We start from the raw sequence: 23150 nt of genomic DNA on the forward strand, positions 1-23150 counted from the left end.
TTTCACTTTCACTAGCGCACACCAATCGGAATCTAGCGATACAAAGTAGCAGTGATCTTGGAAAAATCCTCTTTGGTAGCAGTGGGAATTCTAGCAAGATAAAATTCATGGAGTAGTTGGTAGTGACAGAAGTAGTAGCAACTGTATCTATTCCCGGGTCAGTGGAGTTGGTAAGGCACGCGTAGCATCTCGTTTGGTGGCGGCAGCAGCAACGGAGCAGCTAGGAGAGCGGTAGGTGAATTCTTTGGCATGGTTTGGGGTGGCTTTCCTTATGATGTGTCCATCAAGTTGAATTCTTAAGGCTCTCAACAATTTTGTGAGCTACCCAATATAATCTATTATCCAATATATTCTCTTACTAGGTCGAGAGAACAACTTTGCAATTGTGAAAAGCTATTGGTTGCCTACCCAATGAACAACGAATTCATTCCCTTGTCTTTTTTGAAACAGACCCCACCCCCCACTTTTTTTTTTTTTTCCCCAGGACACATGTGCCCAGACCCAGGGGAATAAATCACGATTGATCTACCTCCGTGCCACGTAGGTAATATCCTTTTTGCCAACATATATTACCGCTCATTTTCACAACAATCCCGCAAGGCAGGTACTATTGTTTCCATTTTACCGATGGGAAAACCCAGGCTCAGAGGAGTGGCAGATTTTGAACACAGATCTGACTCCATAGCTCCTTACAGTGCACTACTCCCTAACTCATCTATGGGCAAATTTGCACATTTTTTATGATTCTGGTTGTGAGTATTCTACTTTTCTATTGTACCTATCAGAGCGCCCTGTATGTAGGCTTCCTTGCTCATCATCCATGATAATCTGGAAGTCCTTAGGGCGACTAAGTACCCCTTAGGAACAGCTCCTAATGACTTCTAGGCACCCCCTCAACTCACCAGAAGTGTGTCTAATGATTCCCAGGACCTTCTCCCCCGCCCCAAGAGCTGCTTTTAATGACCCCCAAATCCCTGCTCATTGAGAAACTGCTTTTTAATGACTCTAAGGACATCCCACCTCGGAGCTCTCTTCCTTTCAGGAACTGCCCCCTTCAGGAAATGTCTCGGTTTGCGGGAGGGCGAGGGGTTCCCCATGATACGGGACTTACAGTTTTAAAAACCAAGGCAGTCTCCTAAAATGGGACAAGTTGGTCACCCTATCAGACATTGCTTGATCTCGGAAGATTAGGCTCCCAGCGCACTTCTACCTTAGGCAAGGGTCTCACCCTAAAAAGACTTTGCCCCACCCTTTCGTTAGTAACATCCTACAATAATCTCACTGCCTCTACCTTTGCCGACCATCCTATTTCCAGGCATTCGCCTCTTTCAATTCTGATTAGCTCTGGGCGGCCAGAAGCGCGCCTATGATTGGCCAGCCCCGTAATCCAGCCGAGATGCTCAGTGGCCGCAGTCCCGAGTGGTACAGCGTTTCCTCCTGGCAACAGCCCGACCCAGCGCTCATAGGCTGAGCAGATTGATATGCCCTGACTTGGGCGACTGCAGCGCGAGCTCACTGGCTGTTTGAGGAGTGATAGCGTCCCTCAGATTGGTTGACGCTGTACGGCTGCGCAGAGGCCGACTTTCTAGAGGAGGCGGAGCTTCGCCCTTCACCGGCTGAAAAAGCAGTAGATACGGCTAGTGGCGACAGCAGGAGCCCAGCATTAGCCCTGCCGGGGCGGTGGGCTTTAGGTAGGAACCACAGGGTTTTGGAATCCTTTAGGTTTGTTGCTGCTGTAGCCGTGACTGTGAGCTCCAGTGGGGGAGGGGCGGGGTTGCCGTCAGCGGTGAGTGAAAGGCATGGTTCTTGGCCAATGGGAACAGGAGCTTCTAATATGGGTCCTAAGATTGGTCCTTTCTAATCTCTTATGGCCAATGCACGTCGGGAAGGGAGGCGGGTGTCTTAGGCCTTATTTTCTTCTTCCTGCGGCCGGGCCTCACTCGCCTAGGCGGCGGGGCCGGGAGGGGCTGGCCCTCTATGCGGTGAGGATCGGGGACCTTGGGAGCGGGGGCTACCTTGGGAGTGGTACCCGCGGGGGTGGCTGCGAGGGGAGGGGGCGGGAGTTAGAGGTGGTTGTTAGCAGCAGCGACCTTTATTGAGTTATTAGGTACAGGGCCTAGTGCTTAGGGTTTCGCTTGCATCATCTGAGTTAATCACAGCAACCCTGCTGAGCAGGGAGGTTGGGATCCCCATTTTACAGGTGGGGAAACTGAGACTTGGGCAACTCGTACAGTCAAGGTCACACAGCTACTGAATAGCAGAGACCGGATCTGTATTCAGAGTTGTTTTGATCCCGGAGCCGGTGCTCTGAAACTACTCGGCTTTGTTGCTGGATGGGGGAAATGAAGGAGTCAAGGAACAAGAGCTTTCCCCAGGGAGTAGATTGGGGGAAGGGAATCCTAGGGTTGAAAAAGGGAGTGAGCAACTGAAGTGGGGGCGAGGAAATCAGTTATTCAATAGGTACCGAGTGCCTACTCTGTGCCGTGCATTGTTCTAGGTTGTAGGCATAACAAAGATGACCAAGTCCAGAGGCAGGTGAAGCCCCATTAGTGGCTTTCAAGGCCCAGGTGACGGGGCCTAACAGTGTTCACAGGATTGTGTGTTGTTGTCAAATTTGTTGAAGTAAGATATTTGGCATTTTTAAAAAAGAGGGTCCTCAAAATTGATTAAACTTGAGAGGTTCCTCCACACTTGCTTAGTCTAGGTGGAAGTTATGATGCAGGCAGCATCGAGTAGTGGAAGAAGTGCTGGGAGTGCATTGCAGGACTGTGGGGAAATTTCCTGGTATGTAAAAAGATAAACGTAAACCTGCCACGTAAAGTTTTGGTGAGGTGTGTGAAAAGCTCCTGGCCAAGAGCAGACTTTGTTTTTGGAGAAATGGAAGCTTGAGAGATGCGGATGGTGGCTTTTCTCTCCTATCTTAGATAGTTCTGTGCCCATGCTGTCTTCCTAGTCTGTTACTAGGTTGCTGGTAGGTTGGAGACAGTTTTCCCTTCTGAGCTCTCCAGCTCTCTAGGGAACTTGAAGCTGAACTGCCATGGCTTTGGGGCCCAGATTGGGGGAGTTGAGGAGGGAAATGTTTTTGCTTCTGAAGTGGCTCCTTTTGTCTAGTATGCTTGGTTCTTATTCAGCTGGAATAGTCTATTGTGTTATCAGGCAATGGGGATGCACCCACTTAGTTGAAGGCCTCATCTAGAAACACAATATTTGACCTTTTCCAGTCAGTTTGAGGCTTGCCCTGTATTGCCAGATTATTGCCCATTTAAATTTTGTCCTTTGAATTCTGGGTATGGTACAGTTGAACTAGTCTCTAGTTTGATCTCATGTAATACTGCTGAAATTACATTTTGGTTTAGATATGAGAACAGTTTCACTTTAGGGTTTTAAAAACTAATATCAGTGTACTTTTTACCTCTTAAACTTTGTAATCTTGTAGCCAAGTAACTGTCTTTAGGAATCTAGAATACTGCTTTAAGCTTTAAGCTGTGACCTAGAAGGAAGCCCAAAGGTTGTTTTTTACATCTGGTTGTAATACATTGTTTAATATACCCCAAAGCAGTTATCAAAGGTGAATAAGGGAGCAACTTGAAAAGATAAGAGTAAAATATGGGCAGGGCAGCGATAGTATTGTTAGATAGGATTAACGCTCTAGTAACAGTTTAGCTGAAACAGTGTCTCCATTTAAATGAGATTTGAATACACACAATTTTGATACATCGGATTCTTTTTTCTTTTTTAAGTTTTTATTTATTTATTTTGAGAGAGAAAGCACACAGGTGGGACAGAGACAGAGGAAATCCCAAGCAGGCATTGCACTGAGTGCGGAGCTCAATGCAGGGCTCAAACTCCTGAACCGTGAGATCGTGACCTGAGCTGAGTGTTGGACGCTCAACCCACTGAGCCACCCAGGTGCCCTAATGCATCCGATTCTTTTAGATTCTTTTAAATACAAACTTTTCTATCTGTATTTTTGTTCATTTAAATAACCTATGTAGAGGCAGATTCCAGGTGTGAGGTCTTAATGCTTCTTCAGAATTTCTACATCTTTTACTGTTTCAGCCCTGACATTCCCAGCATTTTTTTTTCTTTTTCAAGTTCTATTTACATTCCAGTTATTTAACATACAGTGTAATATTTGTTTCAGGTGGAGAATTCACATACAACATCCAGTGCTCATCCCAACAAGTGCCTTCCTTAATTCCCATCACCCATCCTCCTTGACATTCCCAGCATTTAACTCTAATTACATTTTATATGATTTTATGTTCTTAATGTATTTCTTCAGGTTCCTGTCTGACCAGAGTGACTTCAAAAAGGAGGGAAAATGGCTTCAGAATCTGAAACTCTGAATCCCAGTGCTCGGATAATGACTTTTTACCCGACCATGGAGGAGTTCCGGAACTTCAGTCGATACATGGCCTACATTGAATCCCAAGGAGCTCATCGGGCTGGGCTGGCCAAGGTGAGGGTGGGTGGGATTGGTCCACGGAGCTTTTGTGACCAACCGGGCAGCAGCAGAAATCTTTCCTAAAGGCAGGGTGTGGAGTATATACTTCCTATTTGCAAGCTAATTCCTTTTGTTAACATCTGAAGCACCTTTTAAGTTGGAGGAGAGCTTGGAGTCTTTGAAGGGTGGTGTAGAGCTAGTGTCCCCGGGCCAGCTGCTGTGGTGCCTCCATTCTCTTGGTGGAGATGGGTGCTTTAGTGTTTGCACTCGAGGGCTTATGCCATCCACCTTCTCTTGTTCTCATTTCAGTCTCATCCAGTACTCTGATAGCAGGTTGGGTTCTCTTGCGCACTTTGTTAGATTAAGAAAATCAACTCTTCAGCCTCCTCTCTTGGTGCCCAGAGGAGATGCTGAGCTGAGAATGAGTATTACTCATCTTTGGTCACTGCAACTAGGCAGCTAGTTGGTGGCTGAACTGGATCAGGGTTAGCACAGCAGTGTGACTCGCTATGTTGGGGGTGAGTGTAGTTAAGTCAGAGTCACTTTGTAGTAAAATTGGCTGGTTGGATAGCAGCCTACCCATGTCCTGGACTATGAGCAGCTTGTTGGATTTCTGATCTCTGTGTTTCCTGTGTTCCCTACAGGTTGTTCCTCCAAAGGAGTGGAAGCCCCGGGCGTCCTATGATGATATTGATGATCTGGTCATTCCTGCCCCCATCCAGCAGTTGGTGACTGGGCAGTCTGGCCTCTTTACTCAGTACAACATACAGAAGAAAGCCATGACTGTTCGAGAGTTCCGCAAGATAGCCAATAGTGATAAGTGAGTGAAAACACGTTCCTTCCCACCTGCCATAGCATCTAGGAGCTAACGTCTCATCTTCATAGCTGTCTCCTAAGACTGCTGCTGTGACGCTGAAGAACACTTTTCTCAGCTCTAGCTTGTCTCCCTTTCTGCTTTTTTTTTTTTTTTTTTTTTTTAATTTTTTTTTTTTTTAAATTTTTTTTTTTTTTTCAACGTTTATTTATTTTTGGGACAGAGAGAGACAGAGCATGAACGGGGGAGGGGCAGAGAGAGAGGGAGACACAGAATCGGAAACAGGCTCCAGGCTCTGAGCCATAAGCCCAGAGCCCGACGCGGGGCTCGAACTCACGGACCGTGAGATCGTGACCTGGCTGAAGTCGGACGCTTAACCGACTGCGCCACCCAGGCGCCCCTCCCTTTCTGCTTTTTTTATGGAAGCATTCCTACTCTCAGTACTGTGTCGCAGTCTAAACGCATCTGTGTCCTTACCTAAAGTAATCCCATTGTTTTTCCATCAGAAGCAGAATCATTTTCTGACCCTGGTAAGTTGCAGAGTTGCAAAGGAGAGTGTTGGAGTTGGTTCAAAAGGAGTTTTTGCCGGATGTCTTAACACCTGCTTATTGAAAAGTGGCCTCAGTAGTTTATTCTCTTCCTTCTGGGTCCTTCTGTGTTTTATCATGCTCAAATTCCTCACTACCCATCCAGCAGCTATCTCTTTTCCATTCTGACATGACAGAATGTGAATAAACTGTCAAGCCGTTTGCTATTTTCTGTCTCCATTCTTCATCATCCATACGTGCTGATTGATCTGTTAGAAACATCTTTGTTTAGGCCTGCTGTTTTCATTTGTTTTCTGTTTATAATATTTAGCTTCATTTGACCTCACATTTGGAATGAGTTTTGTGGTTCCCTCGTTGAGCTTTGACTGTTCCTTCTTAATTCTCTCTCTTGGACTTTCTCCTTTCCAATGTTATTCCTCAATTTTGAGTGTCCACAAGGGATTCCTTCCTTCTCTCTTGCTTTTTTTCCTGAGCCCTTTTGATCTGTGCATGTCATGACTTCAGCCAGTCAGACATTGTATTTTGTCTTTTCTGTGCATGAGCCGAGAGCTAGATCTGTAGCTGGCCAGTCTTCACGCTCCTGGGGGCGTCCCTTCCTGTGCTTTATTCATTGCTCTGTCTCACATCAGATCTTGTTCTATTTCTATGCTTTGCCTTCTTTTCCTTTGACTTAGCACAATTCAAAATGTGGTTTTCCAGTTTTATTGACAGCTTAACTCTTCAGAAAATTTTTTTTTAATATTTATTTTATTAACTTTTTGGGGGGGAGAGAGACAGGGCGTGAGCAGGGGAGGGGCAGAGAGAGGGACACACAATCCGAGCTGTCAGCACAGAGCCTGACGCTGGGCTCGAACCCACAAACTGCGATCATGACCTGAGCTGAAGTCGGACGTTCAACTGACTGAGCCACCCAGTTGCCCTGGCGGCTTAACTCTTAAAAACCTCTGTATTGCTGACTCACCTGCTGTCTAATGAGTGAATTTATGTAAGAGCGTGTTGAAGAAGAGCGACATGCTCTGCACAGGAAAGGCTGTGCCGTCCTTTCTGTCTGGTTTCTAGCTGTGCGCTGGGGCCAGGGCCCCCTGCTTTCAAGCTCACATGGGGTTCCACCAGAGGCCTCAGCCTCCTGTATCCAGTCTCTCTTCTCAAAAATGGTAGGTCTTTCAGGATACCTCTTTTCTTTTTAAATTAGCCAGGCCTGTCTTTTCCCTTTACCTGAGATGCAACAAATTCTTACCCTTGATTTCTTATCTGCTTGGTCAGCTAGCTTTAAGAAAACCCAGCAGGTAAAAATCTAAGTTTATAAAGCAGAGCAGTTGGAGGTAGAAGAGTTACTTCTATTTGAAAGGGAATTCAGGGGTCCTAAACTTGATCATTCAATAGGTTGAAGTTAAAATGGTTAAAATGTAAGGCCGCATTTAAAGTAAGATTTTTTTTCCCCACCCAGCCCATTGTCTCCACAGTTTGTCTTGGGTCTTTGCTTCTACTCTTTATCCATTCATAATATTTTCTTGCCATTTGATTTATAATGTGCATTTTCAAATATCTATTCAATTTACACATTATTCTTTTTAAAATTGCTATGTAATCTTAAGGGGTTTGAATTTTTAAAAAGATTTTGGAGTAAATTCTCAGTATGTGATAATTGAGCTAAAGAATATAGATATTTTTAATGTCTTTATATAGAGATATAGACATCTATATATAGACAGCTGTGTACGTGTATGTGCATATATAAAAATACCTTTTTAAAAATATCTTTCTTAAACATTTGATTTGCAAAAATCTACATTTTTAAGAATTTTATTTTTTTATTAAAATACTTTGTTTTTAGGTGTGATTATTTGAGTTAGTCACTGCATAGGGTGGTGGGAATGTAACAGTGACAGTACAGATGAGCTGTCTTGGAGCCATTTCCTTTACAGAGTACAATACTGTTTTAGAACCTCAGCCCTTCACATGCTGGCAAGTTTTGGTTGTCTGTGGATACATAGGGAATTTGCAGTTCTTGGTTTCTCCCTGAGTGGCTGGGCCACTCCTGATTCTGGCCAGGATGTTGTTTTTAGTGGTCTCTTGAAAAAGTTGAGAGTATTCTGCTTCTTAGGGAAGATGGGCTTAACGTCTTCATATACGTTACCTTCCTCAGGCCCAGAGCTCAAGGAAGGGATGTGGAGGAGGTTACTTGTATAATGGAGCCTTGAAGGCCAAGGTTTTGTCTTGTTCGTTTGAAATGTCTTGTTTTCCCTAGAACGGGATTGTGTCTTGTCCTTTCACAATGCCTGATGAATTTAGTCCTTGTAAAAAAAAAAAAAAAAATATATATATATATATATATATATGTGTGTGTGTGTGTGTGTGTGTGTATATATATATATATATTTTTTTTTTTTACTTGTTTTTGTTTTACTCTTGAAAGGTACTGTACCCCACGCTACAGTGAGTTTGAAGAGCTTGAACGGAAGTACTGGAAAAATCTCACATTCAATCCTCCAATCTATGGTGCAGATGTGAATGGCACTCTCTATGAAAAGGTGAGACTTCCAGGAAGCCCTCTGCAGCATTTTTGCAATTTAACACAATTTTTACCTGCCCAGCACTTAGTAGGCACCCAGAAGCTGCTTGCTGAGTTGAGTAGTTAAACAAAAGAGTGACCCACCACCAGCTGATGTGCTATGCACACTTAATGGTGGGTATTTTTGCATGTGACTGAATTTTATTTCTCCCACTCTCCATGTGAATTGGGTGATATAGTGTTCTTTGCAAGGGCTGTTAGAATAGTCTGTGGGTGGTAGCCGATGAGTTCTTGAAGGGGTGGGCTCACAGTAAATGAAATGTTGGGGGAGAGGCAGTGTGGTTTCTGCAGAAAAAAGATCACTGACTAATTTAGTGAAAGGGGTATGTGTTTAAGAAGAGAAACATTCCGATTTTCAGAACCCTCAAACAAGATTCTTTAGCAGAACCTATTTTAACAACTTGTGTCGGATTGCGGTATAGTGCTTTTCAGAATAAAGAACAGCCTTGGGGCTCCTGGGTGGCTCAGTCGGTTGAGCCTCAGACTTTGGCTTGGGTCATGACCTCGTGGTTCATGGGTTCAGGCCCCTCATTGGGTTCTGTGCTGACAGCTCAGAGCCTGGACCCTGCTCTGGATTCTGTGTCTCCCTCTCTCTGCCCTTCCCTGCTCATGTTCTGTCTTTCTCTCTCTCTCAAAAGTAAATATTAAAAAAAAATTTTTTAAATAAAAAAAGAATAAAAAACAGCCTTAGATGGCATAAGGAAGGAACATTTGGGATTGTTTTTGATAATTAAAAAAATTTGTGGAGAATTTTAGGGATCATCACTCGCATTAATTGTAATGTTTTTGTAAATTATTGGAAAGAAGGAGTTTGAAAAGATTCTCAAGTTGTCGATGACAGTTTATTGAGTGGTGGAAAGTGAAACTTACAGATGTTAAATGGCAGAAAGATACTGTAAGGATCTGGGATGGGGAGGTACAGAAGCAGGACATAATAATCGAGAACGTACGTATAAGAGGTGGGCTTCTAGCTGACCGTTAAAGTTTTGGAAATGGATTTGGGTGACGTTGTAGACTTTTTACTGATGACGCTGTCTAGTGGAAGCTGGGGCTAAACAGTCACAGATTGGGATGGTAAATTCCCATGTTTTGTATTTTTAGTGATTTAGGAGTTCTTTCCTATTTTGACCTCAGTTTCTTTAGTTTCAGATCAAACTCTTCCTCCTGGGGTTAAAAACAGGTGGCTGTCCCCTCCTTATTCATCTTTCACAGGCCAGTTTTCTTTACCAAGTGGTATTTGCCTTTTGGAGGTCTGATGGCGTCAGCTGTAGCGGTGGCTGTGAAGTGTGAGTGAGGGGGGCTGTGGTCTTCATGTCCAGGCTGTTTTGACATTGTTCCACATCAGCATTAGGGGTGACAGGTCACCTGTGACCCCTGCTCTTGTAGGTTCAGAGCCTCAGCTTGTGGGTACTGCAGTTGCCCTCAGCTGTGATTTACTTTGCAGCATGTCGATGAGTGGAATATCGGGCGGCTGAAAACCATCCTGGACTTGGTGGAGAAGGAGAGCGGGATCACCATTGAGGGTGTGAACACCCCGTACCTGTACTTCGGCATGTGGAAGACCTCCTTTGCCTGGCACACTGAAGACATGGACCTGTACAGCATCAACTACCTGCACTTTGGAGAGCCAAAGTCCTGGTAAAGTCGGGTTGCAGTTGGCACCGGGGCTTCTCGCGCCGCGGTAGGGCCCCTCGGCTCTAGTGTGCTGAGGCGGCACCTTGGGGTCTTGTTAAAATGCACATTCTGGTTCCGTAGGCCTGGGGTGGGACTGGCACTTGACATTTTCCTCAGGTTTTTAAGCTATGAGATGCTGTTAGAGCTCTGGTGCTTAGACCTCTCTTCGAATAGTGAGGCTTCAGAGGGCAGGTCATTTAATACTACTGGATGGAAAGATAAGCTGTCTGAGTTACTGAGAGCTACAGAGGCTCTCCCAGGCTCGCCCACTGCTTTCTGATTTCTTTCTCCGAACAGGCCTGAGGCATTTCTTAGAGGCAGACTTCCAAGACTGGAGTCACTCCTTCAGATGATAGAAAGCTTTCTTTTCCTCATGGAAAAAATATTTGGTGAGCAGCAGTGTGTGCTTAACCCAAGAGGGGATGCAGGGCTACTCCATATATGCTTCCTGCTCTCCAGGATGTTCTCAGTCTAGTTGGGGAGGCAAAGATCTGTTCTCTCCTCTCTCCCTGTGTTGATCCATCTCTCAACCCCAGCATTTCAGTGAAGGTTCTGCATTCGACTGTAGTGACAGAGACATAGGTTATGTGCTGTCACACAGGAGACTGGTCAGGAGAGAGAAGGGGTGAGAGAAGCACCGATGCATACTCTAGATCCTCGTAGGAAGGGTACACGAAGTTGGGGTGGGAATTGGAGAAGCTTCCCTGGAAGAGGTGACCACCAAGCTGAGGCCCAACATGAGGAGGCCTAGCTGGGTGAGACAGTGGCGGGTTTCAGACAGGGAAGACTGAGGAAAGTGTGTCCGGGTGGTTGGAATGACACGTGCAGAGATCCTAAGCTGAGAGGGAGCACGATGTCTTCGGGAACTAGAGGAAGTCCTTTGTGGTTTGGGTGCCGTGTACAAGGATGGATGAGCGAGGAGGCTGACAGGGACACTGTGGGCCAGGTCACGGGGAGTTGGGGAAACCGTATGCACCTTCGTTTCCTTTTCCAGCATTTTCAACCACTTCTTTTCCCAGAGGTTTTCCTTTTTTTTCTAATGCTTTCCAGTTTCTAGTTTTTTTTTGGGGGGGGGGTGTGACCTTCTGAGCCTGTGTGGACCCCCTGACTGCTGTCCCATAACCTTTCTTAGATGGCTAGACTTCCAGAATCTGTAAAAATAGCTTTTGTGCTTTCCTTCTATTTATTCCCAACTTCCCTGAGATTGGATTTTCACTCTCCTGTAGAGAGATTTTCTTTTTTTTTTAATTTTTTTATTTTTAAATTTTTTTTTTTTTAACATTTATTTATTTTTGAGACAGAGAGAGACAGAGCATGAATGGGGGAGGGTCAGAGAGAGGGAGACACAGAATCTGAAACAGGCTCCAGGCTCTGAGCTGTCAGCACAGAGCCCGACGCGGGGCTCGAACTCCCGGACCGCGAGATCATGACGAGAGATTTTCTAGTTATGACATACACTCTTTTTAGATCATCTAAAGTGGGACTTCCAGAGACTTCTGGGCAAGGTTGCCTGATGGATCCCAAGGTCCTTTGGGTGACCAACATTTTCCTCCACTCCCCATCTGTTTTGTTTGGTAGTGAAACTATTTGGGATGGGAAGTTTCTGTTGTTGTGGAATGATCTTTATAATCAATTATAATGGTTAAAATAGACTTAACTGTGAGTTTCAAAATACAATAAAGTTTAACAGTTTTGCAAAACTTTTTTATTATTTATTTTTTAAGATTTCATTTTATTTTATTTTATTTTTTTATTTTGAGAGAGAGCAAGGGAGAGGGGCAGAAGGAGAGAGAATCTTAAACAGGCTCTGCACTGAGTATGGCTCAGTCCCACAACTGTGAGATCATAACCTGAGCCGAAATCAAGAGGCAGATGCTCAACTGACTGAGCCACCAGGCACCTCAGTTTTGCAAAAATTTTACGTAGTTACAGGTGTTTTTTTTTTTTTTTTTTTAATGAACAGTTTCTGTGGTGTCTTGCTACCCTGTGGGGTGGAAGAATAATTAATTATTGGGTAATCAGTGTAGCTGTCACAGAGATGATGTGAAAATGGGGTCAGCAGCAGATACAGGGCCGGGTCTCTAGTATCAAATCCATTTTTCCCATTCACCATTCCCCCTCCATCCTGTCCCAGCTAGGCTTTCAGCCTCCACCAGGAGCACTTTAATGCTATCCTTTAAAAAAATTAAAAAAAAAAATATTTTTTATTATAAAGGACAACAAGGCTGGTTGCATACTATAAATTCTGGCTCATGGTAAACATTCAGTGAAAGTCTCGGTAAATGAATGAATATTAGAGAAATAAATTCACGTGTACCTTGTGGGCTCCTCTCCCCAAAGTCCAATATATCATTTCTCCGGACTCCTTTCCAGTGTTTGTGGTTGGGAGCTGTTTTGAGAGTGGGGATGAGCCCCTTAGGTCCTGAAGGGTGCTCTCCTCAGCATCCAGTGCTTCTGTGTGATTGCAGGTACTCTGTCCCCCCGGAGCACGGAAAGCGGTTGGAGCGCCTTGCCAAAGGTACTGTCTCTCTTCCCTGTGCCTGCTCAGACCCTGAGACCCTGTGAACTGTACTAATTGCTCTAAAATGTCCGTTCTCTGCGGTCAGATTTCTTATGTGTCCTTTCACAGGCCTGCATGTAGGTGATAAGCTACACTGCCAGAGTGGTTACCCTAGCAGAGCAAATAAAAATCTGGAAACTTCCTCCATTTGTCCTGGGAAGGGACTAAGTAATTCTTAGACAGTCTCTGTCTCAGTTTTATCAAGCATGGGTTTATTTGACCACGGAGAGTATACCCGTCATCCTGGGTCTGGTTCTTCTGCCAGAAACCTAAAGGTTAAAATCGAATTTTTGTGCTTTGGTTCTTTTAAGTGGACTTTAATAGATTTGTACCTCTAGAGGGCCAATTTCAAGAGAGTTTGGGTATTCTGTGCTGTAGATGTGTTACTAACAAAAGATTGAGGGATAGAGTAGGAGCAAGGTCCTAAATAGTTGCAAAGCTCTCTTTAAGCACAAGGCGGGTTGGGTGATCTCAGTCTCCCTAACAGAATTTGGTTACCCAGGTAAGCCATTGGAGAGCCCGGAGGCTCACTGTAGAATCAGGATTGGCCCGAAGCTAGAAGGATCTGTGGAGATCCTGTGCTGATTTATCCTCCTGACACAGCCAGATGAGATGCACAGGTGTGCAGTGGCTGCAGGGCTGCAGAGCTGGTGTGGAGCGGTGTGTTCACCTGTGCCCATTTTCAATGAAACAGGCTTTTTCCCTGGAAGCGCTCAAAGCTGCGAAGCTTTTCTCCGCCACAAGATGACTTTGATTTCCCCTTTAATGCTGAAGAAATATGGAATTCCCTTTGACAAGGTGAGCTGACTTTACATATGGTCTTAGGCTTACAAGGAAGGCAGCCACCCTTTTCGGTCTGTTTCACAGAGGGGCTTTATTCTGGTTCATCTCTCTGTACCAGGCGTGGGCCAGAGGTAACCCATTTAGCAATACTTGGATCCAAGGATATTAAAGGTGGAGGTTCTGTAGCTTCCCGGTGCCAGAGGAGAGTCACATCCCCTAGAACATTGTTAACTTCGGGGAATGGTCAGTTACAGTGTTGGGGTCTGATATGATCAGGCTTCGCGTCTTACGAAGACCCTGGTGGTCTTAGGACTTATGCTGGGTTATGAAGCTGTAGCGGAGCTCTGAGTTCCAGTCCCTTAGACTTCAGCCATTTGATGCAGCTGGTTCAAGTCTGCTCTCGTTCAGGTGACTCAAGAAGCTGGAGAATTCATGATCACTTTTCCTTATGGTTACCATGCCGGCTTTAACCATGGCTTCAACTGTGCGGAGTCCACCAATTTTGCTACCCGGCGGTGGATTGAGTATGGCAAACAAGCTGTGCTGGTAAGTCTGTTTGATTGCTTTCTGTAACGCCATGACCGAAAATGTCTGGTGAGCAAATTCTTGTTAGATACACTGGCTGGTGATTAGAACATTCTTTGAACTGCTGGAATTCAGAAACAGACTGACAGGGCTGTGCCAAAGAGCTAGTATGTTGCGTTCATACAGAAATTAGAAGAATTTGTTCAGGTTTGGGATGCGTAAGGTGAGGTTTCCATGCTTAAAGTCCATTTGAGCATGAAGACCACACCCGCGCACATGGCTGTTTCTTGCTTTGGCCACTCTGGGATTTCTCTGTTGAGAAATTCTTAGGGTTAGGGAAGCAAGCAGGGCTGGACGTTTGGCAGGGAGCAGACTCGCTTATGTGGTCCTGGCTTGGATATGTCTCAGAGGGACGGTGGATGTGGAGCATCCTGGGTCGAAGTGCAGAGCCTCACCTCCAGCATTTCTTTATGCATCCTAGTTCGTGCCCAGGTGGGCTCACCCCAGCGCTGCACATTGCTCTCTGCTTTTTCCCCTGCTTCCCTCCATGCTCGAAGGCTCTGCAAGGACAGTATGGCCTCAGCCTGTGAACGCAAACAGTTTGGCTTTCAATTGTCTTGTGTCTTTTGCACTTGGAGGGAGGAGATGGGATGTGGGAGTCGCATGGAAGCCGTTAAAGAGTGTTGACTGGAGCTCTCCTGGTTCCCTGGGATAGTGCTCCTGTAGAAAGGACATGGTGAAGATCTCCATGGATGTGTTTGTGAGGAAGTTCCAGCCAGAAAGGTACAAACTTTGGAAAGCGGGGAAGGACACCACAGTTATCGACCATACTCTGCCCACGCCAGAAGCAGCGGAGTTTCTTAAGGAGAATGAACTGCCTCCAAGAGCCAGAAACGAGGAGGAGTGTCCAGAGGAGGATGGCATGGAAGGGATTGAGGATGGAGAGGAGGGTGACTTAAAGAGAAGGTAACCCAACAGTCCTCTGGGCCCAGCTCCCCCCAGTTTAAGGGAGGGGTGTCTGGCAACTTCCATAACCTGCCAGGAGGCTGTTTCTAAGTGGGGTGTTTGAGCCACAGCGGAGGGAACTTTCTTCTTGGTAAAGGCTCCAGAATCCCCAGAGCAAGGGCATTCAGGCTGTTTCTTACAGCTGTCACCCAAGAATGATCACCTCTGTATGCGGGCCTGTAATTGGCTGGAGCAGAGGTCGCATAAGAGAGCATGGCTCCCTCTGAGCCAGAAAAGCCACATTTTCTCCTTACCATATGAGACATTTTTTTAAAAAGGAGAGTACGGTGGTGGGAATGAAACTCGCAAGGGCAGGGGGTGGTGTGAGTGAAGTTGGCCAGCGCCTTTGGTGTCTGAGCCAGAGGATCTGGGCCACATGGAGGAGGAAGGAACATTTGTGGGGTACCTGCTGTGTGCCAGGTGCTCTGCATACCTTCAGCTTCACATCACATCTTTGAGGAGGATGGTGATACTCCTATTTTCCATTGGGTGGAACAGGCTCAGAGAGGTGAAGTCCCTTGTCTCTTCTACAGATAAGAGGGGGGACTGAAGTGTGACGCATAGTAGACAGACCCTGGCCATTCACTCATTTGGGGCTATGTGTGAATATGTATGTAGGTAAATGAACTTGCGGCCCCTTAAAAAGTTGGCTCTCCTTCTTGCAGCCTAGCCAAGCATCGTATAGGGACAAAGAGGCACCGAGTTTGTCTTGAAATACCCCAGGAGGTGAGTCAGAGCGAGCTCTTCCCCAAGGAGGAGCTGAGTACGGGACAGTACGATATGACGGAGTGCCAGGCTGCCCTCGCTCCCGTGAGGCCCACCCACAGCTCCGTGCGGCAAGTCGAAGACGGCCTTCCCTTCCCAGGTTAGTTGGTTATATTTTCCCCAGAGATGTAACTGCGTTCTGTTCTGAGTTGGATGCCATGTTGAGTGCAGGGTCACAGATACAGAAAAGTGGGGAGGTGGGTCTGTGAGGACAGAGTGTCAGTGGAGTGTGAGAATTGGTGTGAGAAGGCCTTTGGATAGGGACATGAGAGATGAGGGGTGGAAGGTAGGGGAGTCCCTCTCCCTCTACCTGGAGACGCTGAAGGTTGGTGAAGTGACAGTGAACCAGCTCTTACGAGAGAGGTGGGAGCTTTCCAGGTCAGCAGGGAGTGGGGGCACATAGAAAGGGCACCCAAAGGGAAGTAGCAGGGGTGATGGTGTGCAGGTGTGGAAGCACGTGAGCTTTCTTGGCTGTAATTTGGGAAGTTGGCATTGGTGTCCTGTAATTTGAAGATAAGGGTGGGAAGGGCTGTGCTAGCAGATGAGGCACGAGAAGTAGGAGTGAGATGGTGTGTGGACTGGCTGCCGTCTTAGAGTTTGCGCACGTCAGGGCTTGAGGGGCCGCTTGTATTTTGGGAAGGAAGCGACGTCAAATGAGGCGTGGTGGAGCAGTCACTGGGAGTTGTTGCGGACAGACTTGTTGGGGGGTCTCGCTTCAGTCTCAGGTGAGGCTTGGAGCGTCTGTACTGAGGGCGTCCTGGTGTGTCTGCAGACACCTGGATGGCACTATGGATGGGGCCCTGGGGCTGGGCTCCCTCTGTTGAAATTTTCTTAAAAAAATTTTTTTTTAAATGTTTTTATTTATTTTTGAGACAGACAAAACATGAGCAGGGGAGGGGCAGAGAGAGAGGGAGACACAGAATCGGAAGCAGACTCCAGGCTCTGAGCTGTCAGCACAGAGCCCGATGCGGGGCTCGAACTCACAGACTATGAGATCATGACCTGAGCTGAAATCGGACGCTTAACTGACTGAGCCACCCAGGAGCCCCTGTCTGTTCAAATTTTCTAGCTTGAGGTCACCAGGTCTCTGCTGAGCTCAGGCCTTTGTTTCCTGCAGGAGACTTCTGAGGAAACAGCAGCTGTCACTTACTGAGTGTCTGCTGCATGCCGGCCTAGGCCCCCATTGTAGACACAACCGTGGAGATAGGTGGTAGATGGCTTGCATTCCACAGGACAGAACTGGAGGCCCGGCGCGGCTGAGCGGTCAGCCCCAGATCACACAGTGACCCTGGAGGTGACAGAGCCAGAATATGACGCCAGGCCTCACTTGCCACCCACGTTCCTTGTGCCGTGCCACTTTGCTTTTCAGTAGCTTCAGACACGCAGGAGGAGGTTGGCTCTGGCCAATGTGTATGTGTGTTTCAGATTATTCTGACTCCACGGAAGTCAAATTTGAAGAGCTTAAAAACGTCAAACTGGAAGAAGAGGATGAGGAGGAAGAGGAGGAACAAGAAGCGGCTGCCTTGGATCTTTCTGTGAATCCTGCCTCTTTAGGGGGACGCCTTGTCTTCTCAGGTTCCAAAAAGAAATCATCTTCTAGCCTGGGCTCCAGTTCTTCACGGGATTCTATTTCTTCTGACTCAGAAACCAGTGAGCCTCTGGCCTGCCGAGCCCAAGGGCAGTCGGGAGTTCTCACTGTGCACAGCTATGCCAAAGGGGATGGCAGGGTCACCGTGGGAGAGCCCTGCACCAGGAAGAAGGGTAGTGCCACCGGAAGTGTCAGTGAGCGGGAGCTGGCAGAGGTATGGGCCCTGGGCAGCGCTCGTGGGGGAGGAGCCACCCTGGCAGGGGTCCCGTGGAGGGCAGGGAGTCCGGGGGCCAGGAAGTGCTTCTGCAGGTGTCCAGGATGGCAGGGGAGACCCCCAGAATGGACCTCCAATCTGCAGTGTCCGGCAGAAAGCCAAGTGGCGTTGGGTCCCTTCCAGTTTGCTCTTTGCCGGGAATTCCTTTTCGCTTGCCCCTGGGTGACAGTTGCAGAGAATTGCAGCCTTAGTGACAGCTGCAGATGTATAGCTGTCAGGCGCGCCCTCTGAGCCTCCTTGCCCTAGAGCATGAGGGTTACAGCGGTAGTGCTTGCAGCCCAGATGTTCGTCTGTTAGGGACAGGGTGGTCTTCCTTACTCTAACATTCAAGGTTTTTTTCCTTACAAAATCTTTTTTTTTTCCCCAGTGTTTATTTTTGAGAGCAAGAGCGTACAAGCGGAGATGGGGGTGGGTAGAAGGAGAGGGAAAGAGAGAATCCCAAGCTGGCTCTGCACTGTCAGCCCAGAGCTGCGACGCAGGGCTCGATCCCATGACTGTGAGATCATGACTTGAGCGGAAATCAAGAGTTGGACACCCAATGGATTAAGCCACCCCGGTGTCCCCTTTTTCTTACAAATCTCCGCTGCCGTGTAGTTGCCTGGAGGGATTCTCCCTCCACTCCCCCCATACGTTCTTCATCTTCAAGTGCAGCATTGTTGACAGAACATCCTCTCAGAGACCAGAATGAATTCCCAAAGCTGTAAATGTGAACGTTTGTTCAGGCTTCCTTCTAGAACATGTTGTCATCAAAAGCTGTTCTCTGTTTTGTGTAAAAAGGCTCTTGGTGGATCTGAGTGGGATATAGCAGAGCTGTGTTGAATGCAGCCAGACTCATGCCTACCCAAGTGACCTGCTCTTACTCCCCAGCCTCACGGCTTATGTGGGTCAAGTTGCAGCCGTGAGGCGGGGGGTGGAGGTGTGGGAGTGGGATGGGGTTAGTGGCAGATGGAGGTCAGTGCAGAAAGGTTTCATTTATTCCCCATTTCCTTACTTGGTCTTCTAAAAGTTTTTATTATGAAACTTATTTTTTCATTTAAAAATTTTTTTAAGGTTTATTTCTGAGAGAGACACAGAAGCGGGGAGCTTTTCTGTGTCACAGAGAGACACTGAGAGTGGGGGAGGGGCAGAGAGAGAGGGAGACACAGAATCCTAAGCAGGCTCCAGGCTCTGAGCTGTCAGCACAGAGCCCGACATGGGGCTCGAACTCAACAGCCAGCAAGATCATGACCTGAGCTGAAGTCGGCTGCTTAACTGACTGAGCCACCCAGGCACCTGTATTATGAAACATTTTAAAAGTATACAGATAGAATAACCATCACCAATTGTTTACATATACTCATTGTCTCTGAATGTTCACTTTTGGCGTATTGGCTTTCTCTTCTCTTGGCTGAAGTGCTGACTCTGAGTACATATTACAGTCCTTCTAGTTTTCCCAGGAGTCCCTTTTTGTGGTTGGTTTGCCCTTGTCTTGAATACCCGCATAACTTTCCTTTCTGCCTTCCCTCAATATCAGGGCTCAGTTTCTGTAGCTCTCCTTTCCCCTGTGCGTGTCCCTCCCTCCATCTGGGTGGGAGCAGGCAGGCAGATAAGCTGAGGATCACGTCTCCTTCTCACTGCTTCCAGTAGCTGTTGTCTGCTCTCCTGTGGCAGCTTCCACAAGAGGTGGCTTTCCAGCTTGGACACCAGAATACCTCACAGTCCCCGTTGCCACATCTGAGCCATTCTTCTTCACAAAGCTCCCCTGTCCTCATTCATCCTGCTGTCACACTACAGGTCACGCTGTCCTCTTGCAGCATCCTCCTGACTTTCTTGCCTGCTATTGCACTCACAACCACAAAAAAAACAGCTCACAGTAGCAAGGAGTTACTACACGCAAGATACTTCATACGCCGTTCAGACTCTGTTACTGCTCAGTTAATCTTACCAGAGTCAAGGGTCGAGGTTGTGCGTGCGTGCGTGCGTGTGTGTGTGTGTGTGTGTGTGTGTGTGTATGTAACCCACTTTTTCCTTCCCAAATTAGGAACTAGTTAAGGAATGAATCATACAGGTGTCAGGCATATGGAGCTCAGAATGTCACTTCATTGCCAGTAAAAATGATTGAAGAGAGTGGCTTTAAACCTATGGCCAAATGGCTTTGCTGCTCATTTACCCTCAGTGACACAGGTTACCTCCCTGGTCACAGATAGTCCTGGAGGACGCAGGCCTCTCCTAGTGGCTGAACATTTCCCACCTGCCTTTCATGTGTTGTGGACACAGACCCCAGCGCACTCACTCTGCAAAAGGCAGATTCCAGCCAAGTGAAGCTCATTACCATCCAAGTGTTGGGGAGAAAAGCCAGGAAGCCCTCCACATGGAAATATGGTAGGGAGAAGGAGGCTTCTCTCTGACATGCTTCTTATTTCTGCTCAAAAATCATTGAGTGCCTTCCTGGCTTCTGTTTACTTCTGTATGGCCTTCTCAGCTGTAGTCTGGTGGTAATGCCCTTCTCCGCTCCATCCCCACCCAACCCTCTGTCCGCCCTCTCCTTGATGTGTTGCCATCTTGGAACTACTTCAGATTCTCTGAAGATACCTTGGCTGCTCTGCCCCTTTGCTTTACTCCGTCATCACTTAGGTGTGCCTACTCTGGGCTTGGACTCTGCCCTCAAAGAGCTCATAGTCTAGGTGCGAGCAAATAAGGGTGTTCCTTAGGGATAAATCTTGTAGTCCAGGTGGAAGAGTTAGCAGCTCAGCCTGGGGTTGGGGTGATGCGTTTGGCGAGACTGCAGTGAAGCAGGCATTGTAGCTAGGCCGAAGGTTTGCAGGAGTACACCCGGTGGCTGGAGTGAAGTTGGGAAGGGAATCTGGGAGAAGAGTGTGTTCCGAGTGGTGATGGTAGCTCGTCCAGAGTCAGAGCATTTGGGGGACTGCACTTGGTCTCAGGTTCTGAGAGGAACTTGGGAGATGTTGCTGGAGGGTGTCAGGAGCCAGGTTGTAGTGGTCTTGCCTATGTTCCAAGAAGCAGTTTGACTTTGGAAAGTTCACCACCATGTGGTTTTTGAAGTTTATTTTGAGAGACATAGCACACGAGTGGGGGAGGGGCAGAGAGAGAGTCAGTGCAGAGCCCGATGTGGGGCTCGAACCCATGAACTGTGAGACCATGACCTGAGCTAAAGTCAAGAGCCAGACACTTAACCGACTGAGTCACCCAGGTGCCCCCAGAATGAATTTTTAAATGTACAAAGATGCATATGGATAAATAAACCCGCAAGTGCTCCTCACCTAGACCCAATGGTTGTCAATGCTTTTCCACATTTGCCTCATCTGTCCTTTTGTCATTTGAAGTGTGTTAAATCACAGGTGTCGTTTCTTCCCCACTTGGTGTTCCCTCCAAAAACGGTGGGTATTTCTGTGATCACTGTGTCATTATTGTGCATAGCAAAATCAGAAAACTTAGCAGCATCTAATACCCAGTCCAAAATCAGGCTTCCCCAGTTGTCTAAAGTGATTTTATAGTAGGTTTGTTTGAATCAGGGTTTAGTCTAGTCTCACACCTTGTGTTTATTATGTCTCTTAAATCCCATCTTCTAAGGCAGTGCTCCCTCCACTCCCTGACTTACTCAAGAAACCATGTCAGTTATTCTTCAAGTTGTCTGGCAAAGGGTTTTTTAAGCTCTACACTGATGTTTTAGAAGATTGCTTTGAAAACGGTATAAAGGTTTTGGGGTGGAGAGAGGAAGTGGGCAAAATTAGAAACAGCAGAGGTTCTCCTGAAGGTGGTATTATGGATGATTTTCACTTCTTACATGTATGAATTATTGGAATATTTTTTATGACTGCCGTGTATAATCAAATATTTCTATTTCGGGAGGAGGGAAAGATTTGCAATAGGGAAATCAATTTGGAACCTGTTCCTTTAGTCTGAAAGAGAGGTGGAGTGGACCTGGACTGTCTAGTGGTGACAGGGAAGGGGAGCAGGAAGTGGACCTGAGGGCCACTGTGAGGGCAGGAGCACAGGACTAGGGGGCTGGCTGTGGGGTGGGTAAGGAGGTGGGCGGGGGTTGACTCGGGGTTCTGGCATGAGTTACCGGATGGATAGGGGTGCATCAGTGGAGAAGCCAAGGGGTATTTGAGCGTGGCTCTGGAGGTGAGTTCAGTTTTGGGCCATGCTGAGTGTGACCGGCGTGTGGGGTGGGTGACAGAGATATGTGAGCACAGACAAAATTCAGGAGGGGTCTGTGGGAGGCAGTCTCCAGCAGGGTATCAGGGGCATTGAAGAGCTCACCTGTGGAGCAGGAGGAACACCTTTCATCGTTAGGGTGGAGGTAGAGGCCGGGGAAGAAGAATAGCCTGACGTTTTGGGGGACTAGGAAAAGGCCATGTGTCCAGGCCCGGGGGAGGAGAAGGACTGAAGAAGACCTGGGAGCAGTGGCCAAGTGTGGCTGTGTTGTTGGAGTTCATGAGGGTGAGGTGTGGGGACTGGATCCTGAAGTCTGAGCAGGAGGGGAGGGCGTGGGGCTCCAGCATACGTGGAGGGGAGGGCTGCAAGGTGGGTTGATTTTTTTTTTTTTTTAACTTGTAATTAACTCCTTTCATTTTATTATATTTAGTTTTAAAAGTTTGGGTTGATCTGTTTTTAATATATGTAAAATACACATGACTTAAAATCTGTCATTTTAACCATTGTTTAGCGTCTAGTTCAGTGGCCTTCTATACATTTTCATTTAGTGTATGGCCGTCGGCAGGCTACAGATTATGTTGAGGTGGGAGGAGTCAGGGAGTCCTCGGCATAGGTCTCCCAGAAAAGTTCTCTGCTCATTGGAACCCGGCTCTTTTCAAGTCACTGCTCCCAGAAACCTTTCATCGCTCCCGTCTGCTTTCCTTCCTCCTTTGAACACCTGCAGCACTTGGCTTCTTTTTAACAACCGTCCATCTTGGTCTCAGCAGAGTTGTCGTAGGCTGCAGAAGGTAAACTAGGAGCCACGCCCTGTGCCCCATTCGCCTTGCTTCTTGTGGCCCCAGCATGGTCCTGGGGCTTGGGCCGTGAGCCTTCTGTAAATGTGGAAGGAATGCAGGGAAGTTAGTTGTAGTAGGAGGCTGACCTCAAGATGGATTGATTGGGTGGAATGGGGGACTGACAGTCAAGGCTTGGGGCAGAAGCTGAACCACTTTGTCTATCCCTGGAGAGGTCTAATGGCATTGTATCTATGTTTGGAAACAGCTGGGTTTTGAAGAGCACCCTTGTGTCCCTCCTACCCCTACTTTGAGCATCCCCTGCAGTGTAATTCAGGCCTCTTGCTGTTCAGTTTATGTGACGCTCTGTGTCAAGGGCCTTGGTAAAAGCACCCAGATCGACTGACTGCTGAAGCATCAAAGCTTCAGAATTTTCATTTAACTGCAGACAGAGCTACAGTGATGTCTGCTGTAAAAGTTCTTGTTTAAGCTGCTTTGGAAAAGTGAGTTCCCAAAACCAGGAGGGCACAGTTCTTCTCTGTACAGAAGAAACCCCATCAAGAACATTGGCCTTGACCTGGGTACCTGATGTTAGACGAGGGAACATAGAACTCAGGAACCTGAGATGTGGCTCTCCTGCAGGCAGGGCCCTGGGAGACTCTAG

The 23150-nt window shown here is 47.1% G+C and overlaps 1 protein-coding gene across 2 annotated transcripts in view; it reads left to right on the top strand.

Moving 5' to 3' along the window:
- The first annotated feature begins 1488 nt into the window (after positions 1-1488).
- The window catches only part of KDM4A (lysine demethylase 4A), a 45567-nt gene continuing 23905 nt past the window's right edge, over positions 1489-23150 (top strand). Inside the window, exons 1-11 of one of the 2 annotated variants that reach the window (XM_045477016.1) lie at positions 1489-1691; positions 4286-4462; positions 5092-5267; positions 8226-8340; positions 9826-10019; positions 12524-12573; positions 13310-13413; positions 13807-13944; positions 14639-14889; positions 15594-15793; positions 17119-17495. In XM_045477016.1, coding sequence (XP_045332972.1) covers positions 4325-4462; positions 5092-5267; positions 8226-8340; positions 9826-10019; positions 12524-12573; positions 13310-13413; positions 13807-13944; positions 14639-14889; positions 15594-15793; positions 17119-17495 — 1743 coding nt within the window. In that variant the 5' untranslated portion in view covers positions 1489-1691; positions 4286-4324. Of the gene's footprint in view, positions 1692-1865; positions 1983-4285; positions 4463-5091; positions 5268-8225; positions 8341-9825; positions 10020-12523; positions 12574-13309; positions 13414-13806; positions 13945-14638; positions 14890-15593; positions 15794-17118; positions 17496-23150 lie in introns of those variants that run through there. The other variant, XM_045477015.1, reaches the window with a different exon arrangement.

The sequence above is a fragment of the Leopardus geoffroyi genome, chromosome C1 (assembly GCF_018350155.1).
Source record: "Leopardus geoffroyi isolate Oge1 chromosome C1, O.geoffroyi_Oge1_pat1.0, whole genome shotgun sequence".
NCBI classification, from domain to species: domain Eukaryota; kingdom Metazoa; phylum Chordata; class Mammalia; order Carnivora; family Felidae; genus Leopardus; species Leopardus geoffroyi.